Consider the following 24,009-nt stretch of genomic DNA (forward strand, 5'->3'; position numbering starts at 1 on the left):
CTCAAAGTTTAACTGCTCAGTGTTGGTCCACTACTGTGTATTTTGCCTTTGTCATTCGGTTTTTATAAATTAGAAGCACACAAAAGGCAGTAACAGGATGCCATTTTGTAGTTATGCAAAGAACTGTCCGGAAAAACCTTTAGGAGAGAATGGGCGGCAGAAAGGGGACAGGCACAGTGAAGGATTCCAGAAGGGCAGTGGAAAAGTACTGTACCGTGATTGTGAGATACTGTATCAAGTCTACAGTGGAGGCAAGCAGTTTTCAGTCTTATAATGAATATGTGCTTCCATCTGGTGATAGCATTTAGAACTGCAGCAAACTCTTTTTTGTATGTTTAGACATTATACAGTATAACCTGATTTTCCAGGAGAAGCACTGAAAAATATTCCATGGTATTACAATTTATATTTATGTTAGTCCGTTGCATATATTTGAATAAAAGGCATTTTTTTCTGCAAAGCGGATATTTCAACTATCAGCAATCCATTTTAACTGGATTTGCACATTAGACTTTTGCTACAAGTCTAAATCATGTTGAGACTGATGCACTTATTCCATTTACACTTACATTTATTCATTTAGCAGACACTTTCCTCCAAAGCGACATACATTTCAGCAAAAGCATTCCATCAACCATAATATGGACATTTGCGGGATATGAAAGGAAACTGACATCCAATGTATATCTAAGTCCTCTAGATGCCTCTTTCCTGCTTGGCACTAGAAAAAAGTAGCACATTCTAAGGAAGAGCAGCAGCAGGAGAGGGCAAAAAAATCAAATATTCCCTGGCATCACTGAAATTTGTTTTGAAAGTGTGACAGCATGGACAGCGTGGCATGGTGGCACAGCAAGTAGTGCTGCTGTCTCACAGTGCCTGGGTGGTGTGAGAGGATGTGGGTTTGATCCCTGCTCAGTCTGTGTGGAGTTTGCATGTTTTCCCTGTGTCTGCATGGGTCCTCCAGGTGCTCTGGTTTCCTCCCACAGTCCAAACACATGCTGTTCACCCATAGTGTGTGAGTGACGGAGAGAGTGTGCTTCACTGATGCGTGGATGAGTAACCCCTTGTAAGTAGTGTATCTAGCAGTGTTGTCACCCTGGTGAATAAGGTGTGTGGGCTAGTAACACTACATAGTATCCATTGTAAGTTGCTTTGGACAAAAGTGTCTGCTAAGTGAATAAATGTAATAGTGTGGTCTATTATTTCATGTTGGTGGGACAGTAGCAATTAACAGTAAATTGGCTTTGTTGTGTCAGACAGCTCCATTAGCTTATTATATATAGTTGTTTATTAGCTATAATAAATATTAGCTTATTATTGTTGTCTGTGTATTCCTGTTTCACACCCTACAGACACCACTTACCTCATTGCCCTTTACAACTCTAGTACACACACACACACACACACACACACACACACACACACACATTTTCTGAACCGCATGTCCCATACGGGGTCACGGGGAACCGGAGCCAACCCGGCAACACAGGACGTAAGGCCGGAGGGGGAGGGGACACACCCAGGACGGGACGCCAGTCCATCGCAAGGCACCCCAAGCGGGACTCGAACCCCAGACCCACTGGAGAGCAGGACCCGGTCCAACCCACTGCGCCACCATGCCCCCCTAACTCTAGTACAGTACAATTTAAATTTCAACTGCAATTAAAATACATTTTGAACACAGTATAAAACTTTGAGGTCAAAAGATACATCAAGTCACTTTCATGTTATTAAGCCTGAAAATACTCAGTTGCCGTCTTTACATCCATATTTTATCCATATTATGAGTAACTTGAAAGTATTTTATCCTGAAACCCGAAACCACAGAATAATAACACCACATGTGGAAATAATTTTAAGCCAATATTGCTTTATTCGACTTTTACATTAATAAGATGTTTTATGAATCAAGTGAATATCGTAGTGTAAAACATTTAATTTTGGATGTGGTGACACTAGGAGACTGTTCACTAGTGGTGCATATGTGTGTATGATGAGTCTTTTCTCCCCTCGGGCTTTGCTATAGGCTGGACTCTGTACATGCACACTGGAGTGCATCAGCAAGTCTTCTTGTAAGTTATACACGTGTGGCATCCAATAAAGATTTCGAAGGTGTTGGAAACCAACCCGGACGGATGGGCAGCGTTTGTTATTTTCTGGAGCCCTAATGGTCTGGGCGAACCCGACAAGAACGCTCGGTTACAGCAGTATGACCAATTGACTGTACTGTCAACTGTGTCGTTTTATTACAATAATTTTAGTTTTCACTCCTCTACGCAGACGGAACCTGTTCTTCGGTCTGTCGCCTTCCTTCACCATTGAGAAAAATAAAATTTAAATAGAGCGGGATTAGCTCTACCTGGGCCGCTTCACTAATCAGACGTCTTTGGAACGAAAAGGAAAAACATTTAATGATGTATTGTATACAACTGTAAAAATTTTTAAATTATTGTTAAACTGTAAATCGGCACAAAATCCGTGCAGTACGTACAGCGTAAATACGCTGCACTGACTGCATCAACAATTTATAGGACAATTTCCACAGGATATGATTTTTAAAAGTTGGTTTTACTGTTTTTTTCACACCCTTTCTCTGTCCTTCAATTCTCAAAAAACATTTTTACAGAGAAACGCGCGAACACCAATCTGGCGGGACTCGAGCTCGCGCCCGTTCGTCTCACGCGGCAGCTTCTCCAGACTTAGGCGCCACAGACTCGGCGCGCGGGCCGGAAGCGGGATGTGATGTAAAGATCACGTTGAAACGCCTTTTCTTCTTTTTCTTCTTCTTCTTCTTCTCCTTTTTGTTCTTCCTCCAGATTTTCCGATGCATTGTTGTAAGAGAGACCGCGAAGGACTTTTCCCCAACTATCGGACTCTTTTAAACTAAAGCCTGTGTGGGCGCGTCTATTTTGAGGCCACGACGGAGAGTTAGGGAACTGTCGGAGGTGCAGCGCGATCTCTAAAACAGCCAGGTAATTGTAACTGTTCGACTCGACTGGCACACAAAACAAAGTTTTACAAAGTGTCCCGAAACGGACAAAACGTTAAGTAAATGCATTTTTAGAGAAAGTTGTTGCTGCACGTGAGTGAATGAAGCGGTCTCGCGTGGATCGTTTCGTCTCTGATTCCGAAAAAAACGTTTAATAAGTCGGACCGCAGTGTTTGTGTTCTGTATAGTGCAGTGGCCGGGGGAGGGGGAGGGGGAGGGGGAGGGGGAGGGGGGCATCTTTTGTTGCTCGCGGTGGAGAAGTCAGGCCGCCGCCGCCACCGCCGCCTTGTAACTCGCACGACTCGCCGCGACTGCCTGTAAAGAAATAGAATAGAGTCCTAAGAACGGTGTGTTCGACAGCGGCGTTTCTTCGCGTTTTCCTGCCAATCCATAACTTTTCTCTTAATTTTCCACGAAACACTCACTGCACACTGTCAGTGTGTTGGTGGTAGCGGCCCAGCGCGCCCCCCCCCGGGCTCCGGTCTGTCGGGTGCGCGCAGCGGAGGAGTGCGCGCTCCCGCACGAGCAGTGTCCTCCAACACTCACGCGGCCTTCAGTAACTTTCTCATGCACGATTCACAGCTAATTTCCAAATTAGCTGGTGACACGATCAGTGTTCTCCTTCAGACGGAATTGAAGCATGTTTAAATTCTTCCAGTAGCTTCTTGCACTGTAGCTTCATCATGGGAGCTTCCTGTACTTTCTTATTCCATAAGTTACTGATGCACTGACACATGGTCCCTTTACTATATTCGATGTCCCTGCAATTGTACAATTGCAAAGGTTTTTCACAGCTTAGGACTGTTAACTTTATTTGAGCTGTAAATGCTATTATAACTAAAAATTGCTCGTAACTGGAGTGACAAAACTATTTCATTAAAACTGTGAAATAAGGTTGCTTTCCCTACTTCCTAATGTTATTCTTTATTTAACTGATTCCTTTGTGTAAGGAATTTTACTGTGTTAGGTGTTCGTAGTATACAGGAGTTTACAATTTCATTTGTAATCAGATGACAACCACATTACGATAACATGAAAGGATATGTTGCACTTCAGGGCATAGAACTGGACTAGACTTAATCATTTCACAAAAGAAAATCCAAGACACAAGAAAAGGCTTGTAGTTTAACTCAGGCTATTAGAAAGAACCAAGGCTCAAGAGCATGATTATTGAGACAAGAAATGTTTAGACAGTTTCAAGATAGTAACTAAAGAGATGGGTCTTCAGAAAGCAGTGAAAAGCTGTAAGTCTGAGAGTAGACCTGATGTTGAGAGGAACCTCATTCCACATCTTTGAAGCTAGAGGCAACAATGAGTGATTCGACCATACCTGGACCTGAGGAGGCATAAAGAAGGAAGATACAGTTACTCATTAGGCTGGTGCCTTTCTCCAAAGTGACTTAATTATTTACCTATTTTTACAGCTGGGTAATTTAACTGGGGCATTTCAGGGCAAGTACCTTGCTCAAAGGTACTACTACAGTTGGAGATGAAACTTGAACCTGGAACTTTTGGGTGTAAAGGCAATAATAGCTTTAACCACTACACTCAGAATGAAAAGGGCATAATTTTAACACACTGAGTTTTTATGTGAATTAAGTGGGTGAAGAATGCATAATATGATAATGTAGCTTTTACTTATCAAGTTGCAAAAAATCTATGCTGGTCAATAATTGTTAGCATTAGGTATATTACAGTTTCTGATGTGTATGCAGTGTTAACAGAATTTTGTTAACATTGACATTATACATAAGTATTGTCCTTTGTCAAAAAATACATATCTGTGGAAAAAATTGATATATATGATTACACTTACTTAGCAGACACTTCTCCAAAGCGACTTCCAATGAACTGTATGTAGTGTTACTAACCCACACACCTTATTCACTGCAGTGACTTACACTGCAAGAGGCACTACTTACAATGGGTCATTCATCCGTACATCAGTGGAACAAACCCTCTGTCTCTCAGTCATTCTCACAGTATGGGGGAGCCCAAACAGCATCTTTGGACTGTAGGAGGAAACCGGAGCAAACCCATGCAGACATGGGGCGAATATGCAAACTCCACACAGGCTGAGTGGGAATCGAACCCACGTTCTTTCGCACCATCCAGGCGCTGTGAGATAGCAGCGGTACTTGCTGTGCCCCAATGCTGCCCTAATTTTCGTTAGGCTCTTGGAATGGAATTTATTGTGATGAAAAAAATACTGAGCAGAATGTAATGTAGTGGATAGAACGTTTTCAGAGCTGTGATGTAGCATGTATGACATTATTCAGTCATTTATTACTTAGCAGTTAACTCATTTAATTAAATCACCTCACTCTGTTATACAAATTCTTGTTGTGAAGGGATCTAATTAGCATTATGTCTTATGGGGTTGAAATAGTTGGTTCCTGGTTGGAAAATGTCTCACCTAAAACTGATAAAAAGGTATTTTTATGAATGGAAAAAACAGCACTAACATGTTTTATATTATTATTACATATGTAATAAGTAGTATTTTTAGCTTGTCTTTTAATGTTATACTTTCATTTATTCACTCAGTATCAATTTTTGCGTTTTGCAGACTCAGTGGTCTAGAGGCTATACACAGTACACTGGACAGAGCTATTTTTTTAATATGACTTGTGATATAAAGAAATGAAGTTCCCCTACACACCTGTACAAAGCATGTGAGCACTATGCTGTTAGTGTGCTGGGTAGTGTTACTAACAAATTTCTGACTAGATGATCTTTATTTGACTGCAAGATTAAGGCTCTGTTTATGCTTGTGTAAGGGTATTCATGATATTAAAGCTGTTTATATGGCTTTGGCACGTATAACCAGAGCAGCAGAAATGGAGAAGGAACATCACTGTTTATTTAAGTCTTCCCTTCAGTAGGAGGGCATGTAAACCTGAGAATGAGACCAGAGAGCGTGTCCCCTGTTAGAGAGCAACTGCTTTACAAACCGTCCCATGCCCAGTCTTACATCATGAGTCAGTGTTTTTGTGTAGCACGGCATACACATCTTGACTCCTTCGTTGCTCACAGAACGAACACAGTATTTTGAATAACTGAGTTAAAGTTTACAGCTGTATTTCTCTAAGGACTTAAAGGCTCAGGATTTAAATCCCACCTCCCGCTGTAGTACCTTTGAACAAGGTGGATGCGGTGGAATTGCCAGCCAGTCAATCCTGACTTGGTGACCACTGACCTCATTTTCTGGACAAGGTAGAAACCCAGGGCGGTTTTCCGTTGCCTACTTCCGTGCAGGGTACAAACACAGGGAGAACCATCCAGCCTCTGTGCACCCTGATCTGGATTGGAACCCATGCCCACAAACAGCTCAGGAGCTGTGAGGCACCACCTTTACCTGCTGTGTGGGAATGTCCTGTCGAACATGGTTGCTTTATGCCTAGCAAAGTTAAATTTCTCTACATGAATGTACATTTGCTTTTGCATTTATTCATTTAGCAAATGCTTTTTTTCAAAGCATCGTACATCTTTGAGAAGAAAACAGAAATTGCAGTACACCAACACAAGGAGAGATTTGGCTGGAGAGACATCATTTTTGAGTACAGTCAGTTTGTCACATACCACAGCATAAACCAGTATACATTACACAAGTAGCTGCATATAGGTTTTTTCAAATGTTAAACACACACACACACACCCCCGCTTGTCCCATACGGGGTCGCAGGGAACCAGAGCCTACCCGGTAACACAGGGCGTAAGGCCAGAGGGGGAGAGGACACACCCAGGATGGGACGCCAGTCTGTCACAAGGCACCCCAAGCGGGACTTGAACCCCAGACCCACCGGAGAGCAGGACTGTGGCCCAACCCACTGTGCCACCGCACCTCTCTGAAAGGTTAAACAAAATATTAAAAATTATTAAACAAATAACATGTTCACAAAGGAGATCAGAGGAAAAGGGAGTCTTCTTGAATGTTAAGAGAGATGTAGCAGTTCTGTGCGAGAGAGGGAGGTCATTCCACCAAATCAGAGCCAGAATCAAAAATCTTTTGATTTTGGGCCTTTTCTGTGTGTGATCACCAGATGGACAAAGGTGGAGGAGCGTAACAGATCGCTTAAGTCATAGCGAGTGATCAGGTCTGGTAGTTATAGGGAAGCAGGACCATTGATGGTTTTGTTGGCCGTAATCAGAGTCTTGACAGTAAAGTTGACTTTGATGTTGTCAGCCACAGGAAGCCAATGGAGAAAGATGAAAGGGGATATGTGGGAATGCATTGGCAGGTCAAATATAACTTGTGCTGCTGAATTATGTATCAACTGTACAGGTTTGGGGGGTGCGGTGGCGCAGTGGGTTGGACCGCAGTCCTGCTCTCTGGTGGGTCTGGGGTTCGAGTCCTGCTTGGGGTGCCTTGTGACGGACTGGCGTCCCGTCCTGGGTGTGTCCCCTTCCCCCTCCGGCCTTACGCCCTGTGTTGCCGGGTAGGCTCCGGTTCCCCGTGACCCCGTAAGGGACAAGCGGTTCTGAAAATGTGTGTGTGTACAGGTTTGATGACAGAATACCAGATAGGAAAGAGTTATAGTAGTCTATGTGGGACATCACCCTGACCTATATGCAACATACATTCTGCATAAAATCCACAGAATTGTATCTGCAGGAACAGATTATGGCTTTGATATGTTCAAAGAAAGACTTGAGTTGATCATTACTCCCAGACTCTTAATCATTGAAGTAAGTGAAACAGACAAGCTATTCGGTTTGATAGGGAGTTCACAACAGGAGAATGAACCAGCTGGGATGTGAAGGAACTCTGCTATGGAGAGGTTGATTCGTAGGTGGTGATCAGACATCCAGTCAGGGATGTCTGAGAGGCGAGTGGCGATGCATGAGGAAGTGTCTGGTTGTCCGGGGAAACAGAGGAGCTGGGTATCGTGGTGTGGTGTGGCAGTGGTAGGTGGCTCCATAGGCAGGTGGTAGTGTAGTGGTTAAAGTTGCTGCCTTTGCACCTGAAGGTTGTAGGTTTGAATCCTGCATCTAGCTGTAGTATTCTGGAGCTGGATACTTACCTTAAATGGCTCCAGTAAAATGATCTTCTTGTATAAATGAGTAAAAAATTGTAAGTTGCTTTGGGGAAGAGCATTAGCTAAGTAAGTATGAACAGGAGGCAATAACAGTGCTGAAGGAGGAGACCTCTGTAGAAATTAAGAGGCCCAGCACCGAGCCCTGTGAAACACCAGACGTTATGGCAAGACCTACCTGATAGGTAGGGCTAGAACCATTTCAGTGATGTTCCTTTGGCATGCTGTCCAAGACTGAAGAGTAGAATCCAGTGGTTGACACTGTCAAATGCTGCAGACAAGGTCGAAGAGGAGACAGTTCTGCCTGACTAGAGAGCACTAGAGAGATCATTCTGGGTGAGGAATACAGATAAGTGGTTCCAGGTTGCTTGTTGTAGAGATGGGTCTGTAGTTGTGAAATGAGTTTGGGACCAGAGAGAATTTCTTTAACAGTGGTGAGATGAGGGCAGTTTCGAAAGCCGATGGGAAGCAGCCAAAGCAGAGCAAAGAGTTGGTGATTATTAAGGTGAAATAAGTTGTGAGGAAATGTATGTATACTGTAATTTTCTTAAATGCTGCCATTAAGTGGTCTGTGTTTACTGCTATTCTGTTGATGACTATGCTGAACTGATAACCAGGGATTGGAGCTGGGTTCTGTTGCCAGAATCACCTCTGGGGTTGACGGCGTGCATTGTCAGTAGCATGTAAAGCACTTTTATGGAAGTACAGTAACTGCGAAATAGGCAGAAATTATGTGCTGAATTTATAAGCCTGTTGCATGAAAAATAAGTGATACATTTCCATAAGCTGTTTATTCTTTTTTTTCCCCCCATTGTGTGGTACTTTATGTGAAGGTTGGATATACTGTACAATATACAACCGAGGCACTGAATTTAGTCACTCTCAAAAACATGCTGACCGTAAATTGGACTGCATCAGCATTCCCAAGATGTCAAGGCAAATTTGTTTAGTTGAGTACACACTTTGCTAGTGTCTTGCACTGTTATGTGTGAGATCAACAGTTTTGTGGGGAATTATGCTAAAACTGTGCTAAAGGAGGGTGCCACGGTGGCACAGCAGGTAACACTGCCACCTCTCAGCACCAGGGCTGTTCAGATGTTTATTCGAGTTGGAGCCTGTCAGTGTGAAGCACGCATGTTCTCTGAATGTCTTTGTGGGTTTCCTTGGGGTACTAATAAATTTCCCACATTGTGTGAATAGGTGAGTGTGTGTATGTGTGGCTACCCTGCAATGGGCTGGCATCCAATATAAGGTGTACACTCCCAGCCTTGCACCCAGTGCTTTGTGGGATAATCTCCACCATTTCGACCCTGACCAGGGCAAGCAAGTAGTAGAAGCGAGTAAGTGTGATAAAAGAGAATGTCTAATGCTCTGAGAAGTTTCATTACATCAGGTTATTGTCTTTCATAAAACACCTTTTTTTTTTTTTTTACCTTGTTCAAGAAGATTTTGTTTTGTTTCACTCTCTTCAGCCTCCGTAAGACATGGAGACGCTGCTGGGCCTTCTTGGTTAGGCAGGTGGTGTTCAGGGTCCAGGAGATGTCCTCTGTCATGTGCACACCAAGAAACTTGGAGCTTTTGACTCTCTCCACAGCTGTTCGATTGATGTGCAGAGGTGAGTGGTCTGCTTGGGTCCTCGTGAAATCAGTAATTGTCTCTTTAGTTTTGTCAACATTTAGAGATAGTGTTGTCTTTACACCATCCTGTGAGCTGGGTCACCTCCTCTCTGTATGCTGACTCGTCATTGTTGCTGATGAGGCCCACAGCTGTAGTGTCGTCAGCAAACTTGATATTATTTGAACTGAACTTTGTGGCACAGTCATGAGTCAGTAGGGTAAGCAGCTGTGGAGTGAGCACACAGCCCTGAGGAGCGCCGGTGTTCAGTGTGGTGGTGCTGGAGGTGGTATTGCCGATCCTGACAGACTGAGGTCTCCCAGTCAAGAAGTGCAGGATCCATTTGCAGAGGGAGGTAGTCAGACCCAGCAGGCTCAGGTTTGTAATCAGTTTCTGAGGGATGATTGTGTTGAATGCTGAACTGAAGTCAATGAACAGCATCCTTACATAGTTGTCGTTTTTGTCCAAATGGGTGAGGGAAAGGTGGATGGCAACAGATATAGCATCTTCTGTTGAACGGTTGGGACGGTAGGCATACTGGAATGGGTCCAGTGTGGTCGGAAGACTGCTCTTTATGTGTTTCATGACTAGCCGCTCAAAGCACTTCATGATGATAGGTGTGAGTGCAACCGGTCGGTAGTCATTCAGACAGGACACCAATGATTTCTTTGACACAGGGATGATTGTGGTGGTCTTGAAGCACACAGGGACAACAGGTTGGATCAGGGAAATGTTGAAGATGTCTGTGAAGACATCCGCAAGCTGAACAGCACATTCCCTGAGTACCCGGCCAGGCATGTTGTCAGGGCCCGCAGCTTTCTGTGGGTTGACTCTGGAAAGAGTCTTCCTGACATCTGCAGCAGACAGACAAAGTACCTGGTCGGTGGGAGTTGGGGTGGCCTTACCTGGTGGCATGTTGTTTTGTGCTTCGAACCGTGCATAGAAACCATTCAGAGTGTCTGGGAGCGAGGCATCGCCATAACAGACAAGTGATGAAGCTTTGTAGCCTGTGATAACCTGAATGCCTTGCCACATGCGCTTTGTGTCTTTGGAGTTTAGAAAATGACAGTGGATTCTTCCTGCATAGTTGCGCTTCACCTCTCTGATAGCCTGGGACAGATTGGCCTTTGCTGTGAAGTACGCTGCCTTGTCACCAGACCTGACGGCAGTGTCCTGGGTTTCCAGCAGTGAGTGCACCTCGGCAGTCATCCACGGTTTCTGGTTTGCACGTGTGGTGATGGTCTTGAAGGAAGTCACATCATCTATGCACTAGCTGATGTAGCCAGTCACTGGTTCTGCGTACTCCTCCAAGTCTGTGATGTTATGGTATGTTGCAGCATCTCTGAACATCTTCCAGTCTGTGTGTTCAAAGCAGTCCTGAAGTCCTGAGATGGCCCCTCAGACCAGGTTCTCACCTGTTTCAGGACTGGTTTGGCACGTTTCAGGAGTGGTCTATATGCAGGGATTAGCATAACAGTGATGTTGTCCGAGTAGCCGAGGTGGGGGCGGGGTGCAGCCTTGTAGGCACCAGGAATGTTTGTGTAAATGAGATCTAAAGTGTTGGTACCACGGGTTGCGAGGTCGACATGCTGGTGAAATTTTGGCAAAACTGATTTCAGATCGACGTGGTTAAAGTCGGGATATGCTGTCTGTAAACTGCTGATAGCCCCGTAGAGTTTGTTTAGCGCTTCCTTTGCGTTAGCGCCAGGTGGAATGTATACTGCGACAATGAGCACGGTGGTAAACTCTCTGGGCAGATAGTATGGCCGGCACTTAACGATCATGAACTCCAACAGCGGCGAACAGTAGCTAGAGACTACAACAGTATTTCCGCACCATTCGTTGTTTGTATAAACACACAGACCACTGCCGCGAGTCTTACCAGACAGTGAGGCAATCCTGTCGGCGTGATGCGCAGTTAGCCCGACTAGCTGAATGGCTGCGTCCGGAGTGCTGTCGTTGAGCCATGTTTCCGTGAAGATGAGAGCACAGCAGTCTCTGACTTCGCGCTGGGTAGTTAGCTGTAACTAACTGTACTTAAGAGTCACACATCTGCAGCTGTGTCTCTTTCTCCTAAGGTAATGCACACATTGCATTTTCTATGAGATGTATGTTGGTATGGAGAAAAGCATCTGCTAAATGAATACACGTAAATGTAAATGAAAGTGAATCAGCATTTCTGTGAAATAGAGGAAGCTCATTTCATCACATTAGAGCCAAAACGGAATCTATGGACTTTCCATTTTGAATATTCCAGTGTGACTTCAGTGTGTTGAAAGAAGCAGAGGTCTAAAGTCAATTTTTATTCCCAAGCTCTTGACTAATTAAGATGGTGAAATGAGTGAATTATCCGCTGTGATAAAGAGGGTGTGGATGGAGCCATTGGAAGATGGAGCATTTTAGTCTTAGAAAGATTAAGTAGGGGACAGCTGGTGGTGTAGTGGTGATAGCTGCTGCCTTGGGACCTAAAGACTGGAGGTTCAAATCTCACCACTTGCTGTAGCACCCCTGAGCAAAGTACTTATCCTCAATTGCTCCAATAAAAAGAATTGCCCAGCTGTACAAATGGGTAAATAATTTTAGGTTGATTAATATTGTAAGTTTCTTTGTAGAAAAATGTCAGCTAAATAAATAAATGTAAGCTGTAGGTGGTGATCAGTTGTAGAGATGTCCAAGTGCAGGTGGTCCTTGGCTTACAGTAGGTTTCTGTTACAGCTAACCCTGTAGTAAGTAGACTTTGTCCTAAGTTGGAAATTACTGTTATGTTGTATGAATGATAAGGACAATTTACATGCATCGATGCTATGCTGTGTAAGGGCTTCATGTCTTTCTCTAATGTCATGTATTCAGTTTTAAATAATACTATTATAAAATATTTATAAATGCACTTCATTATTAGAATTAGATTTTGTTGTTCCATTATTTCACTTTTGTTTCTAAATCTATTGTCTTCTGCTTTTTCTTTCTATCACTACTGGAACACACTTTTTTTGCTTGCTAGCCATTTTAAATGGAAAGTAACTTGAATGGAACCATGAACAAAAAGATTTATTAAAAAAATACAGCTGAAACTTGACACCCAAACACTCACAAATGTGAGTGCCTTTCAGCAGTACAGCCAGCTGGTGCTATCATACGGAAGATGGAGCGGCTGTCATTATGTTATGTCAGTGTTATGTCCAATCACTAGGGCTTGAAAATAATACAAGGTTTATGGGATAGCCATTGTAAGTCCGGATGGTCGCAAGTCATGTATGTTATAACTCCAGAAATACCTGAGCAGTTTTAAGGGCAGATGACAAGCAATCAGAGGAGACTGAGGAAATCAGATAACAGATATTAGTTGTGGAGAAATCAGCTGTAAGAGAGGAAGGGATAATCTCAAGGGAGGGTGTGGTGGCTCAGTGTAAGAGGAGGAGGTGAGAGATCTCACTTACCTAAAGGGGTAGAAATAAATAGAGTAAGACTTTGTTGAGAGTTCTTGGATGGATGTGGTTGATGAACGCCAAGAACCTGTTGGTGATGGAATGCATGTTGTCTGTAAAGAATAAAGCAAAATCATCAGCAGTGAGGGTGGATGAAGGATGGTGGAGGAAAAAGAAGATACTGGTGAAAAATCATTAGGGATTTTTCACAGCAGGGTAGGTTGTTCTGGAGAAAGTCTTTTTTTTTTTTTTTTTGCTAAAAAACAGCAGAGTGAAAAGAATGTAGGAGCTCCTTGTAAACTGGTAATGGCATTTTTGTTCTTTTGGCATGTTGTGTATCTGCTGAAGTTGAAATTGCTGGTCTGCAAGCTAGGAAAAGGAGAACCAGGTGGGTAGGGTTGAAAGGAGGACATTAGTGGCTTTGTGGAGAAATGGCAGAATTTTGCAGTTGATGGCATGGAGGTTAAGACTGCAAAGAAGAAGAAAGAGGGTAGGAAGGATTTTAATTTTGGTGGAATGTGATGAGGATGCAGAAGGACTAAGGCTGGGTTGGAGTGGGGATGGTATGCTGTAAAGAGATTAGCATTTAAGGTGAAAGACTTTTTAATACATTCTCCCAAGGCTATCCTCCATTATGCTCCTAAACTGTCTGATGCACTGGAGGACCAGGGTATGGTCTTGCAGGGGAAATCCTAGCTATTCTTATTAGACATAGGGAGGCAGTGCAAAACTTTGAATCAAAATACATCCCACACATATAAAGGAACTTTGTTCCCTACAAAGGGCTGATAACCAGTCTTGATCTAATAGGATGATTTAGAGATTCTCTTCAGGCTCTTCTTATAATAGACAAAAAAGGCAGGTGTATTTCATTTAATTCATGGATCCTTTTCTACAAAGATTTCATTTTTAAAACAAAATCAAGTAGGGAAGCAGAAGGAATGGTAGGGAAAAGGGAAGTCTTTGTAACTTGAACTCTCAGTAAGTTCAGACAATAGACAATAAAATTTAATAATACATCTTAATCCATAAATTTATTCACTTCAGATTTATTCACCTAAATTTATTCACTTCTGTTAAAACATCAAATAAAACTGCAATTAATTGTTTCACTGTAAGACTTTATTCTTTTGTCATCAATAGCTCATCCTGTCCAGGATGAATGTCGTCTTCTATATTGGAGACATTAGGCATAAGGCAGGATACATTGTCTGTTAAAATAACAAAATAAATAATGTAATTTTCACCACCTTGTGTTTGGTCTTTTTACACACATGAGGTGCCAGAGGAGAGTGAAACAGTTGCCCTTCGCAACATCATCCGAGCTTTTGACTTTCACTACTGTGTATTGAAGGAGGGTGCGGTGGCGCAGCAGGTTGGCCCTTGTCTTGCTCTCCGGTGGGTCTTGGGTTCAAGTCCTGCTTGGGGTGTCTTGCGACGAACTGGCATCCTGTCCTGGGTGTGTCCCCTTACGCCCTGTGTTGCTGGGTTAGGCTCCGACTCCCTGTGACCCCGTATGGGGTAAGCGGTTCAGATGGTGTGTGTGTGTGTGTGTGTGTGTGTGTGTGTGTGTGTGTGTGTGTGTGTGTATACTGTCTATTGAGAAAAGGCAGAAACACATAATTTTCATTCTACAAAGATATTTCTGAAACTAGAACATGAAGAAAACAGAATTAAAAGTGAGTTAAGTAGCAAATATTTTTATCTTTGAAAATTCATTAATAGAATTTTTGTAACCTGATACAAGTTAACAATTATTTAGGTGACACCTTTGTTCAAAGATACTTACAATGTTAGTTTTGTTTACAAAGCTACTTACATGCTATGATTTTTCCATTGATAGAGCTGAGAAATTTTTACTGGATTGATTCAGGGTAAGTACTTTGATCAAGTGTACTGTAGTGGTAGCTGAGATTCAAATTTACATTTATTTATTTAGCAGACACTTTTCTCCAAAGTGACTTCCAGTGGATATGATGTAGTGTCATCAGCCCACACACCTTATTCACTGCGGTGATTTGCGTTGCTAGATAAACTACTCACAATGTGCCACTCATCCATACATCAGTGAAACACACTCTCTCAATCACTCACTATGGGGGAACCTGACCAGCATGTCTTTGGAGTGTGGGAGGAAACCAGAGCCCCCGGAGGAGACCCATGCAGACACAGAGAGCATGCAAACTCCACACAGACTGAGCAGGGAAAATCAAACCCATGTCCTCTCGCACCACCCAGGCACTGTGAGAGAGCAGCGTTACTCGCTGTTCCACCGTGCCGCCCAAATTTGTGTTCTTTGATTACAAGTTGACAGCTCTAACCATTATGATACCTGCTATACCAAAAAAATTATTAATTTTCACAGATGCTTTTAATGAGTGATTTACAACTGTTCACCAGTTTAAACACCAGGATATTTATCTTACAAGTCTTTTGCTTGAATACTGTTAAATACACACACACACACACACACACACACACACACACACGCGCGCGCACATTGTCCAAACCGCTTGTCCCATATGGGGTTGCGGGGAGCCAGAGTCTAACCCGGCAACTCAGGGCGTAAGGCTGGAGGGGGATGGACACACCCAGGCTGGGACGCCAGTCCGTTGCAAGGTACCCCAAGCAGGACTTGAACCCCAGACCCACCGGAGAGCAGGACCCGGTCCAACCCGCTGTGCCACCACATCCCCCTGTTAAATTCAAAGTAATTCACATACATAAAACACAGTGAGATTAGACCTCCTTTACATTCTGTCTGTCTCTCTGTTTCAGTCTCCCTCTGGCTTCTTCATGCACAAGGATGTAGTCTCTGTCTACAGTAGTCCACAAACGCCCCCTTACCACCATGCTGTTTTTCCTGTTGCTGGTCTTCCAAGGTGATGCACTTGCCCAGATAGATCCAGGTATGAGGTTGGCAGCTGGCCAGTTAATACATGCATATTCACATGCATGACTTACTTTCTTGTGGGTGAGAAGGCTTTCATGTTTCTTAGCAGCGTTTCTTCTGAAAACTCTGTATGGTCCGACATGTCTTTGCCTGCGTTTCAGCACACTGCCGCTACCCTCTTGGCATGGAGGATGGGAGGATTAAGGATGATGACATCACCGCCTCCAGTCAGTGGTATGATACCACAGGGCCACAATATGCCAGGTAGGTTAAGATTGAGCAAAACCTAAAATACTAAATCTATTTTTTACACATTTGTTCTAAAATAGGATAAGAGTCTACAAAGGTTGTCCACTTCTTTCTTACTAGGATGAATCGAGAGGAGGGTGATGGCGCATGGTGTCCCGCTGGCCCCCTTGAGCCCACTGATGTCCAGTTTCTGCAGTTGGACCTCAGGCAACTGACCTTCCTCACTGTGATTGGTACTCAGGGCCGACATGCCCATGGTGCAGGGAATGAGTTTGCCCGCATGTACCGCCTGGACTACAGCCGTGATGGTGTGGTCTGGATATCCTGGAAGAATCGTCTTGGCATTAAGGTTATCGTTTTTTTTTGCCTTTGCAACGTAATAGCCATGATAAAAAGAGCCCAGAAATTGATACTGCCAAATTCAGTCCTCATGTAAGTGTCTCGTACAACAAAAAACCCACTGACCACTTATGAAAATGTATACTTTTTTCATGGAAAATGCTTATTATTCAGTAGAATGATATTTTTGTCTGTTATGCAGTCATTTTAATTCCACAACAGTTTTTTAAATATTTTACAACAGAGATACACACCTGATGTCTCAAACCCAAATGGATTTTGTCTTTAGCGAGCGCACGCTGCTTTTGATTGAAGAACAAATAGCCCAAAAGAAATATACAGCCCGGCTTTTATTGATTCTGTTATGAGTAATATTAATGTGTACTTTGTTTTCAGTAGCATCAGTCTGGTTAATTTATGACAAAATCTACTATATTACTCTGGAAACAAAGGCCACTAATGTCCAAGCAGAATTTGAATGGCGATGGTTGGACTTGTCTTTTTTGTTATAGGTACTGGATGGAGTAGGATGTTCAAGCTGCTTTATTAAGATGGTCATGCTTCTTTGTAACACCACTGTCTATATACTTCATATTTCCTATCTCATGGACAGCCTTAACCAATTAAAAACATTGATTAAGGTTAATATCACAGCTAATATATGCTGATATTTTTCTCCAAAGTGACTTAGCAGTTCTAAGCAACATAGAATTTTTCATACAACAAGGAAATTTCTACTGGAGCAGTTCAGTGTATTTTGCTCATGGTTTCATTGCAGCAGGACTGGTGAACATACATTAATAATGCACACAACACCTCTAACGCCATGCTTTGCAGAGTATAAGACATAGGCTGTGATCTTGTGAACTTTATTTCATAATAATCTGTCACCCAAATGTCAAAATGTGACTGTCCAAGGTGTACCCTGCTTCATCCCCTCTGTTTTCTGGAAACATTTACATTTATACATTTGGCAGATATTTCTTTCCAAAATGACATACAGCTCAATATAAACAAAAGTGCATTCCATAACAGCAAGTTGCAATACATACTCTCAATTATTAAACTATTTTATTTGTTTGACACAGCCATTGTCATAGTACATGTATTCCATTAGCTACTTGCTGAAGTGACATAAAAATAGAAAGGATAAGAAGTAGGAGGTTTTCAAAGATTAAATTATGAAGGTTTCGTGAGCTGAAAGGGAAGATGGGTCAGAATGAGATTACTTTTGACACCCTTCTTGAATGCCGGAAGGGATTCAGCAGGTCTCAGGGACAGAGGGAGATCATTGCACCACGTTGTACCCAGGACTTAGAACCAACTTTCGATTTTAGGTTGTGGAACTAAGGATCAGACAAGGGGATATAATATATATATATATATATATATATATATATTTAAAATTTATTTAATGTACTCTTTCCTTCTCATAATCGCTGCAATTCTGTATTGGACAAGCAGTTATTGATGGATGGATGGATGGATGAATGAATGAATGAATGAATGAATGAATGACAACTAGACATGTTACAAAATGTTGTTCTCACTGCCTGATGAATTAAATAAATTGCTCTAGCAGTGTTTAGGTACACTAAAAAGCAGGCAAAGGTAGCTCTGTGAAGAAAGCGGTATGATGTTAATATTAGTCGACTGTCTTCTCATTAGTCGACTGTCTTTGTATATGTTTTTCTTGCTTTATGCTTGTGTTAAAGCGCTCTGTGTCAGTGCGTGAGAAGAGCGCTCTATAAAAAAAAAAAAAAATAATAATGACTTTTTATGCGTCAGGTAATAGAGGCAAACGAAAACGCCTATGCCTCAGTCATCAAGGACCTGCATCCACCGATCATCACACGCTACCTTCGTCTCATCCCCGTCACCAAAGTGCCTGCCACTGTGTGCATGAGAGTTGAGCTTTATGGATGCCTGTGGCATGGTACGTTATTCTTAGTGACTATACCTCACTGAAAACATGGCAACATTGATTCTTATAAATTGCATATGGAAATGTCACTTTTCATAATTCTGTACTTGAGAGCATTGTCATTTCAGTTCCACACCATGTCATTTCGCTTGTTTAGTATGCAGTTTTTTTTGCTTTTTGATATGTCATCTGAACAGCAATAGTACTAGTGAACCACCTCCAGTAACCCATGCTGTCTAGTAGCCCTTTGTTATAAAGATGGTCTTTATGTGGGTCTTGATGGCAATGATACGCTGTCTTAATTTTTAAAAAGAAATTCTTTCATTGCTGGATGAAACTGTTCTGTTGCAGTAAGAATTTTAAACCCTGGATCTGGCAACTTCCACTTTTTAGTTTTTGATTTTCAGCTACAGTTTTAATTTTCCAAAGTTTAGGTGTTAATTGAATTAACCAGTCAGTTGAAACCCCTTTTCGGTCATGCAAAACCTAATGCAGTTTAGTCTAGGAAAACTTACACAAAATGTTAAATTTGCTTGAACTTATTTAATTTTTAAAACCTAGACAAAGTTTCATAAATTTGTATTCTAACTCATTTTTACACACATAATTTACCTGATTCTTTTTATATATAATTTAAGCAATGCATTAATTATAAGTATACGCTGAATAAATAGCGAAGGGCAGTTTAACCATGCTTAATTGAATGAAAGAGGCTGTCGCCAAGATCAGAGTTCAAAGCTATCTTTTTATGTGAACTCCTGTTTATTAGGACCAGGTTTTTCCCTCTTGGTCAGATATATTACAGTGAAACACTTTTTCAATTAAATTAAGCTAATTATTTCAAATGCTTCCATTTATTTAATGTTCTATGTTATGTAAGATAACAGTGATCTCTAACAATACTTCTGGTTTCCCATTCTCATTGTCCTGAAGATGGCCTCACTGCTTATAGCTCTCCTGAAGGGCAGATGATGACAGCACCTGGCTATCCCATCGCTCATCTTAATGATTCCACATATGACGGCTACCACAAGCGCAGGTAGGTTGCAGATTCAACGTATCATGAGTAGTATGTGCTAGTCTTTGTAAACCATATTCATGATGCAAATCCCAATGAACATGAGCAAAAACGAACGATTCCTTTGCAGCACATGTAGAGTGGCTCAATACAGTTGTAGGAAAGACAGAATTAAGTCTTTTAATTATGCGTATACAATTGGCCCACCTCAAAAGAATGTACAGCCATTCCCTGACATATGTCCGAGTTCCGTTCTGACTGACCAGTCGGATCTTGAAATGGACGCAAGTCGGACGTATATTAACATGGCATGTAGAAGACGTATACCTGTACAACATTCTTTTGTCCTACTCAGTTTCTGTCATGATTATCTCATTTATTAACCAGCTTTTTAATCGACATTTTATATGATTCTGTAGTTTTTTAACCTTTATTTAAGATTATTTAGTTCATATTTCATCATTTTTACTTTATGCAAGTTCTATCGTGATTATTTCATTTTTGTTTAACCACTTTTACGAATTGACATTTTTTTGAAATCACTCTATGGTTAATTAAAAAAAAAAAAAAGATTCTTCAGTTTGTTTTTGTACCTTCTTAGTCTTTTTATGATTTCACCAAACACAGTACAGTAGTATACTTATAATTCTGTCAGCAAGGGATGAATTTTTCCTCTTGCTCCTTACCTTCTTTGGGGTTTAATACAATAATGGTTTAATCTAGCCCTAAAATTTGTTAGATTTACTTGAATAATGCATGCTTACCGAATGGCAACTGAGAGCGAGAACTGAGAGATGCTGTGATGTACACAATTCTGGGATATCTTCTGACAGTCACTATTGTACGCGCGCAGCCGTTATCCCTGGCAGACATACGACCAAGTGTGATATATATATTTTTATTTTTTTTTTCTTTATTTTTGAATAGTTATCTAGTATTTTTTTTCGGTCGTATGTATGTATGGATGGTCGTAAGTCGCATAGGTCGTAAGTAGGTGAGAGGCTGTATCAGTTTGTCTAATACATAGATCACCTGATTTTATGTTATTCTCTTCCCCACATTTAGGAAACTTTCTGAGGGATTGGGTCAGTTGACGGATGGTGTGATTGGACAGGATGATTTTCTCTTGACCCGCCAGTACCATGTATGGCCCGGATATGATTATGTGGGCTGGAGAAACGAGAGTCTGGGGCCTGGGTTTGTGGAAATGGAATTTGTTTTCGACAGACCACGCAATTTTACCTCTATGAAGGTACACGTCTGCAGTTTGTACTGTTGTGGTTCATAAAAACAGCAAAGTTGTGCCATACCTAAGTTCTTCTTAATACTCTTCATGAGATGTTGACAGTGGGTGATGGTTTGTATAGTATTACAGAAACAACAAATTGACAATTTTGAAATGACAAAATTTCCAGATCAGTGGCAAATTTGTAAAATTAATTACAAATAGATTTATTGCCCACTTAACGAATGTAATCGGTAAACCAAAAAATGTCTGCAAGGTCCTGTATAAACAAAGAAGGTTATGTCTTACTGTAGGAATAAGTAGTTCCTGACAGGATATGTCATATATATGCTATGCATATACAGAGAGGAAAAAAATAGGCAACTACTTAATATTTTGACTATTTCAATTCAGTCATCACAATTACAGCATCTCGGTTATTACATCCACCTTGTAGTAGTGAAGGGAAGGGTAGATGGAAACATTTTAGAACTTATAAGTTCCAAAAAATGCAATGTGTATTTAATGTAGTGTCATCTGTGGATGTATTGTCATCTGTGTCACTGCGTGAGAAGAGCGCTCTATAAAAAGTAAAATAATAATAATAATAACAATGAAGGATTACACTGAGAACTAAATTGTTATGGGACGTCAGAAAGGTGAGGTTGTGATTATGACGTGACTCTGTCCCCTGGCCATAATGCACCTCCAGGTTCATTGCAACAACATGTTCACCCGTGGTGTGAAGATATTTTCAGCAGTGTCATGCTCCTTTAAGCCACGCCTGGTGGCAGATTGGGAACCTCAGACAGTGGAGTTCCGTACCGTGCTGGACGATCGCAACCCCAGTGCCCGCTACGTAACCGTGCCCCTCAACCGGAGGGCTGCCAAGGCTTTGCAGTGTCGCTTCTTTTTTGCTGACACCTGGATGATGTTCAGTGAAATCGCCTTTCAGTCTGGTAAGAGGCAGGTTAATGTAAATAGACATGATGGGAAAATCCTGTTTCTTCTTATCTTTATACTCTTTGTTTTAGTGAGAGGGTTTATTAACTACTGTTTGTGGAGAACTTTTCCCCATGTTCAGAACATGGCGTAATGGTAAAATGCTTTGACATTTTTCTTTGTGAAGATTTTAAGTAACCAATACTCTCTTCCAACAGCAGACACAGTGATCCCTAATCTACTACCATCTCTGATGACTACTTCATTTCTCAAGGTGGAGAATTCCACACCCACACAAAGAATGGGTAATCTCCTGCCATCTAAGAATAATATTGGCCAAAGGAACTCTGTATTTTTGTCAAAAGCTCAGTATCAATTTGTTCCTTGAGACATAAACCTACAAACCTGAGACATCCTTTTTTTCTACAACACAGCTGAACTTTTTACATCCACTTCTTCGTCAGTGACCACTCAGGCCAACACCGACACCTCTGATGATGTAAACACCTCCATTTTGATTGGCTGTCTGGTGACTATCATCCTACTGCTCGTAGTGATCATATTTCTGATCCTGTGGTGTCAGTATGTCTGCAAAGTGCTGGAGAAGGTAGGGGATGGATTTTACTTAAACTTCTAAGTTGTACTCCATGAGAAGTTCAGGTTTGTATGCAAATTTGGGCCTCACCCACATCCTAGGCTCCCCGTCGCATCCTGGAAGAAGAAGTGACAGTGCGCCTTTCCTCCAGTAGTGACACCATCATCTTGAACACCCCCTCAGTGCCTCCCCGTGTGTCTCAGATGGATCCTCCATATGAAAGGGTCTTCCTACTGGACCCACAGTACCAAGACCCCTCTATGTTGAGAAGTAAGCTGCCTGAGCTTTCGGAGGGTACAAGGACCTCAGGTAATTAATTACCTGATACGCAAGTGCCTGTTCCATGTCAGGACTTATGTAGACTCTGCTATACACTTCAACACCAAGATTACATTTCCAGCTGTTTCATGCTTTTCAGGTCTGTTTTACAGAAGTAAATATACTGGTTCAAAGTTTTATATTGTAATTTGAAAATACAGTTGCAAGGGAAAGTTTGGGAACCCTTTGGAATTGCCTGAATTTCTACATTAATTACTCAGTTGAAGATCAGACCATATTTTCTAAGTTACAATAACTGACAAGTACAATCTGATTAAACTTATCTGATTACACAAATCATTGTACTTCTGGTCAATGTTGAACACATTATTTAAATGTTCACAGTCCAGGCTGGAAAAAGTATGCAACCCTCTAGGCTAATGACTCTTCTGGGTGCTAATAGGAGTCAGATATTCCAATCAGTGAGATGATATTGGAGGTGCCCTGCCCACATAGCCACACAAAGTTTGGTTACTGACAGACAGCCTGCTCTTCTCAAGAAAGATCTGTTTATGTGAACCATACCCAGATCAAAAGAAAGTTCAGAGGACCTTAGAAGGACTGTAGAAATTCATATTACTGGAAAAGGTTACAAAGGCATTTATAAAGTCCTGGGTCCAGAGTGAGAAGCATTATATACAAATTGAGGAAATTCAGTACTGTTGCTGCTGTCACAAAAAGTGGTTGTCCTGCAAAGGTAATATGCAAGAGTGCATTACACCGTGGTGAAGGAGGTGAAAAACCCTATGGTAACAGCAGAGGCCCTGCAGAAATCTCTTGAACTTGTCTCTTTTCATGTATGTCTTATAAGAAAAAAGTAAACAAGAGTGGTGTTTATGAAATGAAACTGCTCTTCAAAAAACATTGCTGTATCTCTCAAGATTGCAAAAGACCACCATTCTACAATGCTTTTGTTCTGTGGACAAAAGTTGTAGATCATTAGTAGAAATACACAGATATTTTTGGAGGGAAAAAGTGTGCATCAAAACCTCATTCTGACTGTGGAGCATAGTGGAAGGAGCAACGTGCTTTGGGGCTGCTTTGCTGCCCCAGGGCCTGGACAACTTGCTGTCATTGAGAGAACACACACACACACACACACATTTTCAGAACCGCTTGTCCCATACGGGGTCGCGGGGAACCGGAGCCTACCCGGTAACACAGGGCGTAAGGCCGGAGGGGGAGGGGACACACCCAGGACGGGACGCCAGTCCATCACAAGGCACCCCAAGCGGGACTCAAACCCCAGACCCACCAGAGAACAGGACTGTGGTTCAACCCACTGCGCCACTGCACCCCCATTGAGAGAACAATGAATTCAAAATTGGATCACTGAATTTTGCAGAAGAATGTCAGGGTAGTCAGAGTCCAGACCTCAACACAATTGAGATACTGTGGTATAACCTGAAGAGAGCTGTTCATACAGGGAATCCCAAAAATAT

The 24,009-nt window shown here is 41.9% G+C and overlaps 1 protein-coding gene across 4 annotated transcripts in view; it reads left to right on the top strand.

Moving 5' to 3' along the window:
• Positions 1-2,693: 2,693 nt before the first annotated feature.
• ddr2l (discoidin domain receptor family, member 2, like) overlaps positions 2,694-24,009 on the top strand; it is a 28,765-nt gene continuing 7,449 nt past the window's right edge. Inside the window, exons 1-11 of one of the 4 annotated variants that reach the window (XM_018728740.1) lie at positions 2,694-2,972; positions 15,843-15,973; positions 16,119-16,221; positions 16,327-16,555; positions 18,334-18,481; positions 19,403-19,508; positions 20,553-20,739; positions 21,425-21,671; positions 21,873-21,959; positions 22,119-22,261; positions 22,351-22,558. In XM_018728740.1, coding sequence (XP_018584256.1) covers positions 15,916-15,973; positions 16,119-16,221; positions 16,327-16,555; positions 18,334-18,481; positions 19,403-19,508; positions 20,553-20,739; positions 21,425-21,671; positions 21,873-21,959; positions 22,119-22,261; positions 22,351-22,558 — 1,516 coding nt within the window. In that variant the 5' untranslated portion in view covers positions 2,694-2,972; positions 15,843-15,915. Of the gene's footprint in view, positions 2,973-9,602; positions 9,641-15,842; positions 15,974-16,118; positions 16,222-16,326; positions 16,556-18,333; positions 18,482-19,402; positions 19,509-20,552; positions 20,740-21,424; positions 21,672-21,872; positions 21,960-22,088; positions 22,262-22,350; positions 22,559-24,009 lie in introns of those variants that run through there. The other 3 variants (XM_018728741.1, XM_018728738.1, XM_018728739.1) reach the window with 3 other exon arrangements.

The sequence above is a fragment of the Scleropages formosus genome, chromosome 21, assembly GCF_900964775.1.
Source record: "Scleropages formosus chromosome 21, fSclFor1.1, whole genome shotgun sequence".
Lineage (NCBI taxonomy): Eukaryota > Metazoa > Chordata > Actinopteri > Osteoglossiformes > Osteoglossidae > Scleropages > Scleropages formosus.